General features: G+C 50.3%; 1 protein-coding gene across 2 annotated transcripts; it reads right to left on the bottom strand.

The window, feature by feature from the left end:
• Nucleotides 1–1,126: 1,126 nt before the first annotated feature.
• On the bottom strand, nt 1,127–16,857 carry LOC118498757 (histone-lysine N-methyltransferase PRDM9-like). 2 transcript variants are annotated; one of them, XM_036017382.1, is made up of 3 exons: nt 16,573–16,857; nt 15,249–15,442; nt 1,127–1,296 (listed from the first exon to the last, which is right to left on the bottom strand). In XM_036017382.1, the coding sequence occupies exons 1-3, from the start codon at nt 16,575–16,577 to the stop codon at nt 1,145–1,147; spliced, it is 351 nt and encodes a 116-aa protein (XP_035873275.1). In that variant the 5' UTR covers nt 16,578–16,857; the 3' UTR covers nt 1,127–1,144. The 2 variants fall into 2 exon arrangements, with proteins under 2 accessions (XP_035873275.1, XP_035873276.1); XM_036017383.1 differs by lacking the exon at nt 1,127–1,296 and adding an exon at nt 13,710–13,903 and having other exon boundaries at nt 16,573–16,855.
• Between the last annotated feature and the right edge of the window lie 118 nt (nt 16,858–16,975).

Genomic DNA, 16,975 nt, shown 5'->3' with positions numbered 1-16,975 from the left:
ATTTTTACACCTAGCTTATAAGAATTACATATGACAAATGAAGTGCATGCTCTTTCTGTAGTTCCTTCAGTTGTGTGTTGTAAGCCTCACTCCAAGATAATTTCTCTCATAGATTTAGTGTACCCACTGAATGCATGTTTTTATACTTCTACATTTACGTATTCATAAACAGCATCTACTTTATGTATAACTGGTACTAAGTTGGACATAACTGCTCTTCAAAGTTTTTCACTCAACATTGTAGGAGATTGATCTTTTGGTATTTGTACTTTTAATTATCATAGCACTGTATTCTTTGAAAATGTAAAACATTTTTATTTCTTGAATATTGGTAAAAATTTAGTTCTTTCCAGGTTTTCACTATTATGAGCAACTCTGTAACTGACTTCTTAAAACATGTGGGACCTGATCTCGTAGAAGGTTTTCTGGGCCCCAGCCTGGAGCGGAGCGGCCGGGTCGGAGCGTGCGCGCGCTCTCAGTTTCCCTGTTCTAACTGCTCGTTGAGGTTCGGCAGGTGTGTTCGTTATTTGAGTTTCTTCCTTTGTGAATTGTCTCTTCATTTAAAAAAATTTATTTTCATCAAAGTTGGTAACACTTAACAGTTCAGCAGACTAAACGCTTGTGCACTCTTTGTTTTGAACAAACGATCACTCCGGCAACCCAACACCCGGTTTCTTCAGTCTCATTCTCCAGTTGGCGACCCTTTCCAACTGCGGCTATTTCGCTGGCTGCCCGCAAGCCTGGAATAATACCGCTTCACCGCCGAACTTGGGCGTTATCCGCTGCGTTCCCAGGGCTGGAGTCAAGTCCTCCCGAGAGAAGGGAAGGACGTAATTCTCCCGGAGCGGCTGCCGCGCTCGAGCCGCGGGCCGACACCTGCCCTGGAAGCCCCGCCCGGAGCCCGCTGCTGGGCCGAGAGCCTGAGACGCCGCGGCGTCTGGGCGCCAGGCCGCGGGGCGAAGAGCCCGCCTGCCCCCCGTTGGAGGAGCAGGTAACCCGGCGCGGAGGGGTAACCGCGTTCCTGGAACCCGCCAGCACCTCGGAGCATTGGACGGCGGCTCGCCACCGAGAGATGCGGCCGGCGCGCTCCGGACCGGACCGCGTTCTGGTGCCTTCAGCTGGTGGCACAGGTCGCTGGAGCGTCTCAGGGGGCGGCACTGGGGACCCGACCGGCTTCCTGGGCCGGGGGACCCTCTTCAGGCCGGCTTTTCTCTGAATCTCTGCAAGGGCCTGCGGGGAGTCCTGGACTTGGGCAAGGGCCCCGCCCGAGACGTGCCGACAGTTCTGGCTGTGGTTCTGTTGGGCCGGTTTGCGGTGCACAGATGCTCTGAGTCAGGGCCCGCAGCAGGTCCTTCCGGGCGCCGCGGGCGAGGGCTGCGCTCGGGAGACAGGGAATCGCCACTGGCTCCGCGCCAGTAAAGATGTGTTCTCCACGACACCTGCGGGGGGCTGCGGTCCCCCCAGGGCTTTCCTGGGGCCAACGCTCTGGGGCCCGCACTGCTCCCTGCGGTGCTGCCCCCATGTCTCGCGGGGGCGGGGGTCCGCACCTCCATGCAGGGACCCTTTTCCGCGTCCCCGGGCGGTTCCCTGCCAGGCCAACCACTGCTCCTTCCTGGAGCCCTGGGCCCCGCCACACCGTCCAGACCAGCGGGCTACCCCGGCTTCTAGGCAGCCATCCCCACGCCCAGGGGGGAAGAAACCCTCAGAAACAGGGAGGTGCAGCCCCCCACGCTGGCCGGGAGCCACACTCGGGGATCCGGGGGCCCGCACGCCCTCCCTGGCTGGGGGCGGGGTGGGGGGCGCTGCTGCAAACGGCTGGGTTTCCTCCCACTCGTGGCGGGACCGCGTCCCCTCCCGGCCGCACGGAGAGCCCGCCCCCCCCTGCACTCACCGGTCGGCAGACCTGAGCTTGTTCCCGCATCGTGGCTGCTGCGGGCTCCGCGGCGATGAGGGCGGGGGCGTGAGGACGTGTTTCCGAGGGTGGAGCCCGTCGTGACTCCTGGACAACCCCGGGGCAAGGCCGGCATCTGAAGGAGAAAGCAGAAGACAGTGTCTGTTTTCTTTTAAAATACCCTGCTTTGAATCTCCCCGCATGGACTCTGCCAGCGGCACCCTGCCAGGAGGGCTGTGCGAAGGTCTGCTGCCTCCCGTTGGAAGATGCACCGAACTCACGCGCGTCCCACTGTGTTCTCACAGGAACGACAGTCCTGGTTCGGGCGTGGCTCTTGTCCCCTGCCCCCACAAGCACTTTCGCCACCCGGCTGGACACCTGCCCTTGCGCGTGTGTCCAGCGCTGGCGGCCCTGCTTGTGTTTACAGCGAGTTCCCCTCCCACGCACTCAAGTAGCGTCTGTCTTTGCCCACCTTTTCAGCTCGTCGTCCTATTTTTATCCCGCCACCCGATCCCCCACTTTAAGAGGGACCCTCCCCGTGAGTGTCTTCTTCACGTGTCCTCTCATGAACTCCGTGAGAGCCCCTGTCTACGCTTGTGCCCCAGCTAAAGCCTCGCTGTGGCAGAGCCTCCGGAGGCAGCTTGCCCTCGCCTGTTTGTGTGCTCGCCATGGCCCATCGCCTCCTCTCCCGGAAAGTCTCCCCTTTCCCGACGCCACACCAGCGAGACCTCCTGCTCTCTGTGCCTCCTCTGGCTGCAGGCACCCCCTGCCAGACGCCAACACACACACCAGCCAGCACTGGCCTTGACTGGACTCTCGTTCACACACACAAACCAACCAACCCGCCCCTGCCCTGACCCGAGCGGCTCAGTGGGTTGGGCATCGTCCAGCAAAGCGAAATGTCGCAGGTTTGGTTCCCGGTCGGGGCACATGCCTGGTTGCAGGTTCGGGCCCCTGTCAGGGTACCTACGAGAGGCAACCAGATCTGGGCTTCTCTCTCACATCGATGTTCCTTTCCCTCTCTTTCTCCGTCCCTTCCCCTCTTCCTAAAGATAAAAAAATAAAATCATTTATCAAATAAATATAAGTAAAAATAACCTTCCTTGGTCTGGCTGGGTAGCTCAGGTGTGTGGAGTGCTGTCCCCGGACCCCGAGGCTGCAGACTCGATCTCGGGTCAGGGCCCGTCCAAGAAACAGCCAATAAATGCACAGAGAAGTTGAACAACAAAATCGACGTTTGTTCTCTCTCTCTCTCTCTCTCTCTCTCCCCATTCCTCTCTAAAAAAATCAAGCAATCACAAAATTTAAAGCAGAAAACCCCTCCCTTTTGGTGGCCTGGTCTGTCTCCCATTGTCATGGTCTCAGATGTCACTTCCATTCCGCTAGCTTCTGTTTTGCAGCACCTGCTCACGAATCTTCACCACAGTTTATGTCCACAACTACATCTCATTCTTAGCTGTTTTCTTTTGAATGGACGCTAAAGCCTAAATGGATGATATCCCAACTGAGTTCATTGTCTTCCCTTTAAGTATCAGTTGGTGGCTTGTAACGTCGCAGAAGAAAAGCTGTGTTTGTGGAAGTTTTAGTCAACTTCTCTCTTGTTGTCTTTCATAATGGTCACTGGACCATCTGTCATCCACAGGGCTTTTGGTTTGCTCTTCTGCACATGTGAAGGAATAATTGGTTAATTATTCCTTTGTATTCAGCATTTCTCACCATCCCATTCCATTCGACCAGTCTCTGGCCTATTGTGGTCCCTGTGGGTTCAAAGCCCAGCAGTGGATCAGGGGACTCAGGAAGCTGACACTCCAATCAGAGCACAGACCACGATGAGTGCACTGCACGTACCTGAGACCACCCAGGGCCCGTCAACTGTCAGGGCTGAGTAACTTCTTGTGAACTTGAAAGATCTGGTTGATCTTACTTTGCACAGGCTGACGCTGCAGGCGGTCTGGCCGTTGGTGATGCAGGCAGAGCCTGCAGAGGACTGAGGACAGCGCACAGTCAGATAAACAGGTGCATGGTGTGGACAGAGAGACGGAGAATGCTGTGAGTGGGGCTGCAGGCGACATGAGGTCAAAGCAGAGGCGAGGCAGAGCCAGCCCCCGGGGGGCACTCTTGGTCGCTGTCACACCTCGTCAGAGGATGATGGGCAAGGACAGCGGCTCTGAGGCGACATCTGAGTTGTTCTCCGGTTGTCTAACGGCCGGGAGAGCGATTGGACTGTGCCGTTCACTTGCAGGCACCCGTTTGGACTCATTTTTGCCTCTGGTGCCTCTGTGGGCGTGAGCAGCTGGGTGGCAAGGTCTCTGTTGCAGGGGGTGAGGGGCTGGGGTGGCAGCCAGGCTGCAGCGCCATTGCTCAGAACCCCCGGATCCTTGTTTCCGTCGCTCCGGGCATGCTGCAGTTCCTTGACCACAAAGAGAGACTTGACTGAGGTTCGGGTCCGACCTCGAGCCTGTGAGCCGGCCCAGCGGCTGTGAGAGTCCGGCTGTGAGAGTCGCACGTCCCATCTCCTAGCCCCGTGGCCTGAGGGACCACAGGGCTGCCGGCGCCCGCTGAGGACCCCTGCTGGGGCGCTCCGGCTCCCACCGCACCTGGAGGTGGGCCTTGCAGTCTCCTCTTCACCTTCTGCTGCCCTCCGAGTGCCTTTGGGTCTGTGTCCGGCGTGTGCAGGGCTTGTTCATGCCAGGGAGTCCGTGTACCCACACTGTCACCCCGCACACGTGTGCACCTACACCCGTGAGCCCTCGAGTCAGCCTGCGTCCCACAGGCCAGGGACTCGCCGGCCGTGCCGGGCTCTTCTCAGGGGTGTGAGAGCCGCTGGCGCGCCTTCAAGTGGAGAGAGCCCTGAGCTCGATGACACGGCAGTGCCTGTGGCCACGAAACGTCTTCCTGCCTGGCGCGGCTCGCTGTGCCTCCCCGCCCCTCTCTTCCTCCTCAGCATCCCGAGCCCACCGCCAGCCCTGGACACTCCCGTGGTGCCGCCGAGCGCCGTGCTCACCTGCTAGTGTCGCTTCTTGTGGGAACTTGCCACCTCTAGGTCCACCTGCTTTTGTAAACTTTCCCCAAGAAAACGGGCTCCAAACCATCGCCTGTGGGACGGTCACTGCCCAAGGTCCTCGGGCCCTGCGCCCGCCTGTCACACAGCAGGTGGCCCTGAAACTGCTCTGAACCTGAGCGGGTGGGCCTGCACGCTGGGCACGGCCCTCACCAGCGGGCAGCTCGTCCTCAGGTTTCAGAGATTCTCCCGTGTCTGCTGGCTTTTTAACAGTGTTAGTCAGCCCCAAATAATCCTCGCACCGAAGAAGCATATTTGGGGCCCAGGGCACATTAGGGGAGGGGTGGTGGAGGGGAGAGCTTGAGGTGAGCAGGGGTGGGGAGCAGAAAAGGCAGCCAATACTGTCCTGAGCCCAGTCTCAGATCTTAAATTAAGTGACCAGCTCCCCAGGGACCAGTTTTCCTGAGCACCTCGCCCAGATGGGATGCCCATCCGCGGTCAGCGGGCACCACTTCTGGTGTCAGGTCACTGAGCCCGGCGCCGTCCGGCCTCCCAGGCTCTTCGGAGGCAGAGCTGTCTCCTAAGCCGAGGTCCTTCAGCAGCGAAAGTTCTCAGCTACAGAAATGGGATTTCACGAGTGATAAAAGAAAGACTCTGCTAGGTTTGTTCTGTGTCTAGAAGAACATAGCTAGTAAATGGCAGACCCGGGCTCAGACGAAGTTTAAAGACGTGAAGGTCAAGAGTTCCCTCTGCCAGAGCCACGGCAACTGCACATGAAAGAGGGCAGATGGTGGCAGCAGGCACTGGGGCACAGCAATGGCAGGGAACATCCTCTGAACGCCGAGAGGCCAGGCTGGGCGAACAAAGGAAAGGGGTCGGTGTGGGGGAGGGGGGAGGGAGGGGGGATGAGCAGTGCTGGCGGAGACTTGCCTCCGGCTGGTGAGCACTGTGTACAGAGCATGTGCTGTGGAGTCGTGCACCTGAGAACTGGATAAGTTTGTTAACCAGGGTCACCCCGATGCATCCAATGAAAAGGAGAAAAGACTTGTGTTGCTGTCGGCACAGCAATTTCCATTATTATAATTTTAACTGTTCCATGTTTTCCTCTAGTACTTTTTTCTAAAATAAAAGTGGCTTTGTTTGCTTCAGTGTACATAAACAATGGCGAAAAATAAAGTTGATTTAAAATCCCACCCGAGAAGTAAAAACTGTTTTAGTTATACGTGTGTGCCCCTTCAGACACCGGTAAGTGGACATTTCCTAAGTGGACATGTTTATGAAGGTAAACTTGCTCTCATGCAATAATGATCAGTACGTGGTTGTAGCTGTAGGTGACCTAGAAATAGTTAAAGCTTGAAAGAAAGCAGGAAGTGAGGTAATGTGAGAAGCTAGAAAAATTATCTTCCTCAGTATATTGATGACTAAATAAAATAGTAACATCCTTGTTAGCATTTTAAATGAGTTTAGGGCCTAGAAGCACACAGTTCTAGAAATCAGAAGTGTGTTGTTACAGGAAATGTGCCTCCAGGTAGGTAATCTGAGCAACACAGAATGTAGCAAATGTCCACATTTTCAAAGAAAAAAACTTGAGATGGTGAAATGTGGAATCTAACAGAGTAAGACTCTTTGTTCTAAGTGACACTATGAATCAGTTATTAAAGTGATGTATGAGCAATGGAAAGAAGCAGGGATCCTCAGAGGACTACTGTGTTTAATCATAGTGGGATGTGGTCAGATCTTCCTTTGCCTCCTGAGGTATAGCCTAGGACACTTCTCCCCGACATTTGCAAGATGGCTGGCATTTTTTGTTCTTTAAGTTTCACCTTCAGGCTTTCTGTTCCAAGAAAGGCAGCATTTCAGATGTAGGGTGCAAAGGGACATGCTGTTTGTGTTCTAATGGAGTCTTCATGATACAGAGTAGGGTTTGTCATTCTCAGCACTATGGACCTTTTGGGCCAGAGAATTCATTCTCCTGGGGGATTGTCCTCTGCATTGTAGGTGCTCATTAGCACCCAATACCTCTGTTCACTGCCAGCAGCCTCGCTTCCAGTTACCTTTTGTTACTGAATTCTAGATTAACTGCAACAAGAGCAAGAAACGTTACTTTCTGTAAATTCCAATCCTTTGAAGTTTGTTGAAACTTGCTTCATAGTACCAGTGTGCTTCTCTGCTGCCATCTGGTGTTCAATTTGGGAATAACGCAGTGCAGGTTCGCAGGAAAAGTGAGTATAGTGGATCATCTAGGAATGTGGAATCCGATGTTTTAGATGTGTATTTCATTGCTTTTAAAACTAAGGACTTTTTAATAACCTTTTGTTACTGACTTGTAGATTAACTGCAATTAGTGCCAACAAAAAGCTTTACATAATTTCAATTACTTGAAGTTTGTTGAAACTTGCTTTACAGTACACCATGATCACTGAAAAAAATGTTCCCAGTGCACCTCTCTTCTGCCATCTGGTGTTCACGTTGGGAAAACACTTTGGTGCAGACCAGAAGGAAACGTTGGGTGTAGTGGATCATCCCTAAATGCTGAATCCAATTTTGATGCTCATGTTAAGGTTTTTTTTAAAGATTTTATTTATTTATTTTTAGAGAGAGGGGAGAGGAGGGGAGGGAGAAAGAGAGGGGAAGAAACATTGATGTGTCGAAATGTGTAAGAGATATATCGATTGGTTGCCTCACACACACCTCAAAATGAGAATCTGGCCCTCAACCCAGCCATGAGCCCTGGCTGGGAATCCAACTGTTACCATTCGGTTCGCAAGCCAGTGCTCAGTCTAATGATCCACACTAGCTAGGGCTCATGTGAAGTTTTTTATATCTCTACAGGTTTTTTTTTTGGGGGGGGGGGTTGGAAATGAGTTTGCAGGTTTGATCCCTGGTCAAGACACATGCAAGACTCGAGCAATGGCTCTGATTGGTGTGGCTCAGTGGGCTCGGTGTCCGCCTGCCAAGCAAAAGGTCTCCAATTCCACTACCAGTCACAGCACATGCCTGGATTTGAGGCAGGAAATAGTCAGGAGAAAACTCCAGAGGCGCTCCAGAGCTGAGATAAAGGACATTGATATAGGATAGAGACCCTGTTCTAGGACAGGTTGTTCCCGCTTTCAGGAAAAGTGCTGAATCATGGTGAATCATGAATGCAACTGTACAGATGTTACATGACCCCTGCTTCATTTTAATAGCACTACAATAAATCAGCATTCTGGGATCCCCTTCCCTGGTGGTCAGTCAAAGAAGATCATGGGAGACCGCATACATAGTAGCTTTAAAGGAATATAAGTAAACACCCAGCTCCTTGCACAAGGTGGTCTGAGACCATGTGAACTATGTGAGCAAGGCTGAAACAAAAGGGCCTGCTTATGACTTAGCTTTGAGGGCCACACACTATTTTCACAACACAGATCAGCTCGGTTGTGTGAAGGAGGGAGTGTACAAGGGCATGTGCATTTGGGGGACACCTTGGAGGCTGGCAGCTACACTAGGAATGTGGTTTGCTGCTGGAGGGGAGGGAGGCGGTACAGACCTCTCTACTCATCTTGGATCACAAAGCCTTCTGGGAGAGCTCCAGGGTCTGTCCTGGTGGGGTGTCATGGTGAGCATCACGTGGCAGTCTGTGGGTTCCCACCCCTACTGTATTTCAGTGCCAGCCCCTCTTCCAGCATTGTACCAGGACTCTGCCCCTCTCCCATGGCCCATGCTGAAAGCCACAGAATATTGAGTTTATGGTGTTCTCGCTGTGCTGTGCTGGTCAGGAGAGAAACAGGGAAGGGAAATGAAACCCGAGAAATAATACCTTCCTTTAAAAAAGTATAAAAGAACATAATAGTGGGTATTTATTATTGAAATCCACCTAGTTTATGTAGACACTCTTCTTCACAAGCCTGGCACTGGGAGGACAGAAAGGTCATTATTCCTGGTCATGGGGGTGGGTATCCCCCTTTGGCAAACCCACCTCAGCAGGAACAGGGTGGGTCATGTTTAGGTCTCCCTCATACAGGAGGGTACAATGGGGTCCTCGCTAATTGTTTGCCATCTTTGTGTATTGAACTCAGCTGGGGTTCTGAGAAAAGTGAGACCTCTGGGAGCTGTTAGTACCCTTCCTTATGCTTATGCAGATGTAATGTTTACCTGGTTCTCACCCTGAGTCTTGCTGGACTCCCACCATTGGGATCAGGGGAATTTTGTGCTCCTGGGCCATTGTGGACAATATCTGGGAATGGGTGGCCAGGAATGACCAACATTGTGCATCTCCATTATCCCATTAGACTTCACAAACAAAAGTTTAAAGATACAGCCCTGGCTGGCGTAGCTCAGTGGATTGAGTGCAGGCTGCGATCCAGTGTTGCAGGTTTGATTCCCAGTCAGGGTACATGCCTGGGTTGCAGGCCATGGCCCCCAGCAGCCACACATTGATGTTTCTCTCTCTCCCTCCCTTCTCTCTCTAAAAATAAACAAATAAAATCTTTAAAAAAAGATACAGAAAGTAATAATTTTGAGATGGTGTCAGTGGTGTATGAAGCCCTGTGGGGCCCAGGTACAAGGAGAGTGCATTACAGAAGTGGCCGTGTTGGGAGCTTCATGAATGCCATATGCAGATTGGGTGCACCCATCACAGGAGAAACTCGGTTCTTCTTGCCAACACAGGAAAAGATTACAGATCAGCAAGTGTATTAGTGTGCAAGCAGGGTTTATTAGTGATACGTTCTCATGGAAGAGGACAGGTGTTGCTGAGATGGGAGTGAAATGCAAGCAAGAACACCATGTCCTTTGCCCTGAGGACTTATATACCAGTAGTTGCTGGGATGGGGGAGAAGTTACATATCGATTGGTGGGTAAAAGTGGTGTCAGCTTCCACGGGGAATGTGACTACCCAAATATAGGTATGTGTGGGGGTCGTTAGCCCAAATCCTTATCTCGCTTCAGACCCCATTTGGTCATCTTGTAAAACAGATCTGTGACAGGAGAGCTAAAGTTGAGGCAGTTACCCAGTTACCAGTGGACTCTTTCTGTAAGCACTAGGGACCCTCTCGTAAGACACAGTGGCCAGAGGAAAGCTATTAGCCAAATTTGTTTTACGGGTCCTTTCCTTGAGTGCCATGGACCCCCTCCCATCTTCTAGGCCTTGGGACAAATACAGTTTGAAAGCCTCTCTCTGCCAGATACTGGAAATGATACCTAGAATTTCAATGTGTTAGCATGGTGTTTCTTCAGATGTTGGAACATCTGGCAATGGGATTGAACCAGCCTCAGGACTGCTGAGTTAGTGGGTGAGACCTGTCTTCCCTGTCCTCCCTGCCTTGGCTTATCATCTATTCTAACACCAGTGCAGGCAGGTGCTCTTCCTACTGTCAGTTCTCAGCAAGGGGTGGGTGAGGGTCTTGTTTCACAGGTCACTCTCAGTAGCACCTGCCTGTGTTGAGGAGGCTCTGAGGGTGTGCAGATCAGTGGGAGGGTGGTGACCTGGAGGGAAGTGAATCCCTGACCTCAGGCTCCTTTTCAGGGCACCTGAGTCTATGTGGGGAAAACAGTGGCATCTGCTCAAATTCTGAATTTGGTTACAGACCCCTACCCTGTCCTTATCTTTCTTTGTCCAGTGCTAAAGACCTGGAAGACATGGGCACTGAAGGCTGTTCAGCAGGACTTGTGATCTCAGCGATTCTCTTGCCAGATTCTGTCTGTGCTCACTCAACGTTGAATGTCAAACTGAAAGGCTGGAGTTCCCATTTCCAGTGTACAGACTAGGAAGCAGGCAGAGAGAAGTGGAGAATCTTGCCTTAGGTCACACAGCTGGAGGAGACAGAGCTGAGACTCACCCCCACTATGGACTGATGTGGAATCTGTATGCTGTGCACCAGGAAATGCTGACCCTGAAGGGGTAGCAAGGAGAGTGAGCAAGGCTCATGTACCTGCAGAAGCATACATCCCTCCCTGCCATTCACCTCTGAGGCTCCAGAAGTTGTAGGAAACTAGAAGAGCCAAGAGAAGCCAAGGGAGGAGGGTAGGGAGCCTATTAGGAGAAAAAGGCCCCTTTCCCAGGAGTCTGGGGAATTCCCTACTGTGGTGAGTCTGTTTCAAATCCCTCTCTGGGCAGTAACCAAATTAGAGTGACCCCAGATTTACACATTTGCAGGAGTTGAATTTCTGTGGCTGAGAGTATGGGGTTTTTGTGGCTCTTCAGGAACCTTCTGCTTTTAGTGATGGGTAGAATGAGGTATTGGGTTTCATATGTATACGGAGATAAAACATTTTAGAATAGGAGCTCAAAAATCCAGGAACGACATTGATGCTGACATCCCCGTATCAGTATGGAACTGTCTCATCTATTGTCATAAAACTGGAGGGTTTAACCAGTTACTTCTGTACTAATTACACTCTTGGGGAAAGTAAGGGACTGTAGACTACCTATGGCAATTGATATTCGACTTAATGCTAATAACTCACTCATTCCACCTGCAAACATAGGGCTTCTCCCCAGAGTGTGTCCTCTCGTGTCTGATGAGATATGACTTCTGTGTGAAGCCTCGCCCACACTCCCTGCAAACATAGGGCTTCTCCCCAGAGTGTGTCCTCTGGTGTGTGATGAGATATGATTTCTGTGTAAAGCCTCGACCACACTCCCTACAAACATAGGGCTTCTCCCCAGAGTGTGTCCTCTGGTGTATGATGAGATGTGACTTCCGTGTAAAGCCTCGCCCACACTCCCTGCAAACATAGGGCTTCTCTCCTGAGTGTGTCCTCTGGTGTGTGATGAGATATGACTTCCGTGTAAAGCCCCGACCACACTCCCTGCAAACATAGGGCTTCTCCCCAGAGTGTGTCCTCTGGTGTGTGATGAGACCTGACTTCCAGGAAAAGCCTCGCCCACACTCCCTGCAAACATAGGGCTTCTCCCCAGAATGTGTCCTCTGGTGTGTAATGAGATGTGATCGGTGTGTAAAGCCTCGCCCACACTCCCTGCAAACATAGGGCTTCTCCCCAGAGTGTGTCCTCTGGTGTGTGATGAGATGCGACTTCCGTGTAAAGCCCCGCCCACACTCCCTGCAAACATAGGGCTTCTCCCCAGAGTGTGTCCTCTGGTGTGTGATGAGATATGACTTCTGTGTAAAGCCTCGCCCACACTCCCTGCAAACATAGGGCTTCTCCCCTGAGTGTGTCCTCTGGTGTGTGATGAGAACTGACTTCCAGGTAAAGCCTCGCCCACACTCCCTGCAAACATAGGGCTTCTCCCCAGAGTGTGTCCCCTGGTGTGTGATGAGACCTGACTTGCCTGTAAATCCTCGCCCACACTCACTGCAAACATAGGGCTTCTCCCCAGAATGTGTCCTCTGGTGTGTGATGAGACCTGACTTGCCTGTAAAGCCTCGCCCACACTCCCTGCAAACATAGGGCTTCTCCCCAGAGTGTGTCCTCTGGTGTGTGATGAGATGTGACTTCCGTGTAAAGCCTCGACCACATTCCCTGCAAACATAGGGCTTCTCTCCTGAGTGTGTCCTCTGGTGTGTGATGAGATGTGACCGCTGTGTAAAGCCTCGCCCACATTCCCTGCAAATATAGGGCTTCTCCCCAGAGTGTGTCCTCTGGTGTGTGATAAGAACTGACTTGCATGTAAAGCCTCGCCCACACTCCCGGCAAACATAGGGCTTCTCCCCAGAGTGTGTCCTCTGGTGTGTGATGAGAACTGACTTCCAGGTAAAGCCCCGCCCACACTCCCTGCAAACATAGGGCTTCTCCCCAGAGTATGTCCCCTGGTGTGTGATGAGATGTGACCCATCATTGAAGTCTTGCCAACACCCTCCATGCTGGATTGTTACAATTTTTGACATTCCTACTTTCACAAATAACTTGCCTGTGTCCTGTGGACTCTCTTTCTGGGCTCTGCGGGGCTCTTCCTCCATCATCCTCTCATGCTCACTAGACCTCCTCATTTGTTCTTTGGAAGGTTGGAAAAAGGGTCTCAAGATTCTCCTCTGACTGATCCTTTTAAGCAAAGGTTTGGAACTTTCTTTGACATCTTGACCTTCGGTTTCATCATTCCAGCTGTGTGTACCATGTTGCTGCTGCTGATTCTGATCCTCTGGACAGGGGTCCTCTGCTTGGAGGTGTTTTCTTGCAGATGTTCCCGGGAGAATCTGAGAGGGATGATTGAGTTTCACATGCTGGCTGAGGAATTTCTGACTGGAGAAGGCCAGAGAGCAGGAGGGACATGGGTGCACCTCTGGCTTTGGTTCAGCTGAAAGAGAAACGTTTGGTCAGGGCAAATGTTGATGAGAATGCCTGGGCCACACAACTTGGCTCCTGGTAAGATCTGCCCCGTGAATTCTTCTTATTGTGGTGACAACACAAGCTCTGTCTCCCACAAAGTGTCCACTCACAATCCATCTTTCTTTTTATTTTTATGTAGTGCATTTTCTTCAGAACTCCAGAAAGTACACGTCAAGGGTCTTTGCTAACATTGCTCAGACTAGGGACTTTCAAGTAATAGGAGAGGCAATTTCACTCCCTGAACTGCAGTGACCTTTCCCCTCTACAGGTGTCCTCTAAATCACGTTAAAGAGGAAAACTAGGAATTGCTTCTCTTTCAGTTTTTCAAAACTACGAAATATTATTTTTCCTGCACTTGCTTGTGTGACTCAGTGGATTGAGTGCCTGCCTGTGAAGCAAGGGCTCACAGGTTAGATTCCCAGTCAGGGCACGTGCCTGGGTTGTGGGTCAGGTCCCCAGTAGGGGGCGTGTGAGAGGCAACTATGCATTGATGTTTCTGTCTTCCTCTTCCTCTCTAAAAGTAAATAAAATCTTAGAGTCATTCCTCAAGCCTCACACCAAATATTTATGCTTCATTTCATTCAGTGTTAGTCAATTTCAAATACACTGAGAAGTCCTGTTTCAAAATATTTCTCCAACCACATGTCTTACACGCCTGACTCCTGCTCCTCTCTGGCCAATGCACATGCTCTCACTTGCAGATGAAGTAATCTCTGAGGGGATTCCCCACTGGAGTTTATTTTCTAAAAATTAACAAAGCATGATCAGAACAGAGAACAGACCACTCTACAGCTCATGACTGTACACTTGCACTCAGAAAAGTCCCCAAGTGCCTCAACTCTGGTCATCGGCACTGCATTCTCGGGCTCTTAAGCATCCGTATGATCTCTGTTCTTACCCTCTAGGCTAAGATGAGACCTGAATGACCCTCAGCCAATTCAACGCCTGTTTTTCTTCCCTGCAGTAGCTGCTCCCTCTGCCCACAGGTATTTTTGTAAATGTTCTCTCCTGAGGAGCCCTTCCTGGACCACGTGCCACACCACACCTCCCCTCACACCGATCCATCCCTAGGCACCTGTCCTGGATTAGTTTTCTCCAAAGCACTAACCACTGTGTAGTGTTATGCACATGCAAGCACGTGTGCCTGGGTTTCCCTCCTTTATTGGTCAGCTCAAGAGCAGTGATTTCTCATCCTCATGTTAATCTGTATTTCCAGGTCTCAGGATTCTATGCACCACAGGGTAGGATCTCACATGATAATTCAGTAAAAAGATGAACGAATGTGTCCTACCTGAATGGTGTGGCTCAGTGGGTTGGGTGTTGTCCCAGAACTGGAGGGTTACAAGTTTATTCCCAGTCAGGGCACATGCTGGGATTGTGGGCCAGTTGGGGTCATGCTAGAGACAACCAATTAATGTTTCCCTTGCACGTTGGTTTTTCTTTCTACATCCTTTCCACTCTCTGAAAAAATAAATCAAATCTTGGTTTAAAAGATTTTATTTATATATTTATTTATTTTCAGAAAAAGGGTAAGGGAGGGCAGGAGAGGGAAACATCAATGTGTGGTTGCCTCTCACTTGCTCCATACTGGGGACCTGGCCTGAAACCCAGGCATGTGCCCTGACCAGGAATCAAACTGGCAACCCTTTGGTTCACAGGATGGCGCTCAATCCTCTGAGTCACAGCAGCCAGGGCAAAATCTTTAAAAAATAATGAATGCCTATAAACAAAAATGTTTTATTTAGAAGTATGGAGGAAAATTAAGAAGAAACAGCTATAAAAGTGTCAGGAATACTGCCTTGGTGAGAGAACTGGTTAGTACTTGAAAACTTTTTTTTTTTTTGCCTCTTAGTCTTTCAGTACTATATGCAGTTGTGTATTTTGTTCATGAAATATTTTAAAAATAAAAAATATAAAAATTTTACCTAAGAGTCAAAAGCATATGAATGAATTGTGAATTTCTGAAGCATCTGAGTTGAAACTTTACTGACTTTAGAGTGGATTTTACTCTACTTAGGAGTTGAATCATGAATATTTCTATGGAGAATTCTCTGTTTTCTTTCTGTTTTGAAGAGCAGTGGTGCCCACCTCTCCTGGCCGCAAGCTCTCTCTTCCACTTGCTGCCCCACTTGCTGCCCAGCTCCTGGCCATACTCATCCCCGAACCAGACCAGCAGCTCACAGCCTGGCCTGACGACCCGGCAGGTTCGATAGAAAATCTGCCCGTGGTATTGAAAGGCCACCAGGTTCTGCTCTTCATCATCCCGGGCACAGTTCACATACCTGGGATTGAGGCAGAGGAAGGGAAAGAAAACCACAGTGATGAGTTCCCAGTGCCTGTTACATCCATGTCCAGCTCCTCACTGATTCTTAAGGCCCATTAGGCTCTGGTATTGCCCACTGCCCCTCATGCTCCTGGGGAATCTGTGTTCAGTGTCTGAGTGTCTGTCAGCATGTCATGTGAATTCTTATCTCCAAGTCCTGCTTGCAGTGCGAATGCTGCCTAATACCATTTTCTAAAACACAGTGTAGACTTAACCTCCACCCTGACTGGCCGTAATATTTAGTGATCTCTGGCTTCTCCAAGCTCTAAATCAAGTTGTCTCACACTACAGTACCTGGTGCTTGATCTGGGGCTCTGCTTCTAAATTAGCTCAGTAATTACCCAGTACTCAGCCCACATGTGGGAGAGGCCTTTCTCCAACTCCCTTACACTTTACTTATAGAGTACCATTCACTTCCCCGACCAAGGTTACCATAGAAAATTGGAGGTCTTTTTGTCTTAGTAAAATAAAACAGAACAACAGTAGTTGATTCATATTCTGTTATCCCTGATAAAAGAGAGCCCCTCTCAGGAAAGGAGCCCATGACCGTTCCTCTGTAGGCCCCAGAGCCCAGCTCTAGTTAGAAGTGAGGCTGGGATGGTTTGCTGCCCTCACAGGTTTAGGCCACCCTTGGTTTGTGGTATCTTGACACTGTGCACCTCTTGGAAATTATAGTGAAACGCTTCTAAAAGCAACTGTTTTATGTCTGCCGGTGAGAAGTCCTCCATAAGGACATGGGTTGTGTGATCTATTTAAGTAATATATTCCTTCACCTAAACTGCAAATAGTAAGTGCTTAATTAATGTTGATTTGATAAATTAAAGTGTAATCTAGTGTCTCTGGTGAATCTAGGCTCTTCAAGGTCCTTTCCAGTGTCCACATTGTGTCTAGCAGAGAACTTTATATTTTGAGAACGTATGCTGTACTTTTTCCCTCAATGTCCCCTGAAATGAAAGAACAGTGTATGGAGAAAAAGAGGAAAAAAGGATTAAGGGAGAGCACTGACGGAGGCATGATGAGAGGGAAATTTATATATGGGCTGCTGGGGATGAGAGTCCCCTCTGGCACCCAGAGACCTGTTGACCTCACCTCATCCAGTTGGCCCAGGATCTGTCCTTCCCATCCACATACTCATAGCAGTTTCTCCCTTTGGCGACCTGTGTTTCAGAAAAGTTAAAGACCTTTTATTTTTTTGGTGGGGAGGTAAGAGTCAGAAGAATTATTTTACTCTACTGTCATCAAAGCTCTTTCAGCCTGCATGAGGATTCAACTGCCAGCTGTGACCACATGATATTTGTCTTACTCATCATCTACACATCTGAGTCTACCTGTCCAATCAGAGTGGGAGCCCCACAAGGAAGGAGCCACTCCTTTGCGTCTGTACCAGTTTACTCCCACTTACCGTCTGATCCTTAAACAGGAGCTCTGTGTTCATGTGAAGTCCAGTCAGTACACAGAGCTAACCATATTGTCCCCTTCATGTCTAGCATGT

Source organism: Phyllostomus discolor, chromosome 2, assembly GCF_004126475.2.
Source record: "Phyllostomus discolor isolate MPI-MPIP mPhyDis1 chromosome 2, mPhyDis1.pri.v3, whole genome shotgun sequence".
Taxonomy (NCBI): domain Eukaryota; kingdom Metazoa; phylum Chordata; class Mammalia; order Chiroptera; family Phyllostomidae; genus Phyllostomus; species Phyllostomus discolor.
This window is presented reverse-complemented; position numbering and strand designations above follow the sequence as displayed.

Excerpts from the sequence above, each read along its gene's own strand:
- LOC118498757 (XM_036017382.1), bottom strand. Across the intron at positions 1,297-15,248 it reads AGAGCTTGCGGCCAGGAGAG|AACCACAGCCAGAACTGTCG; the intron begins GTGGGCACCACT and ends CCGGCCCAACAG.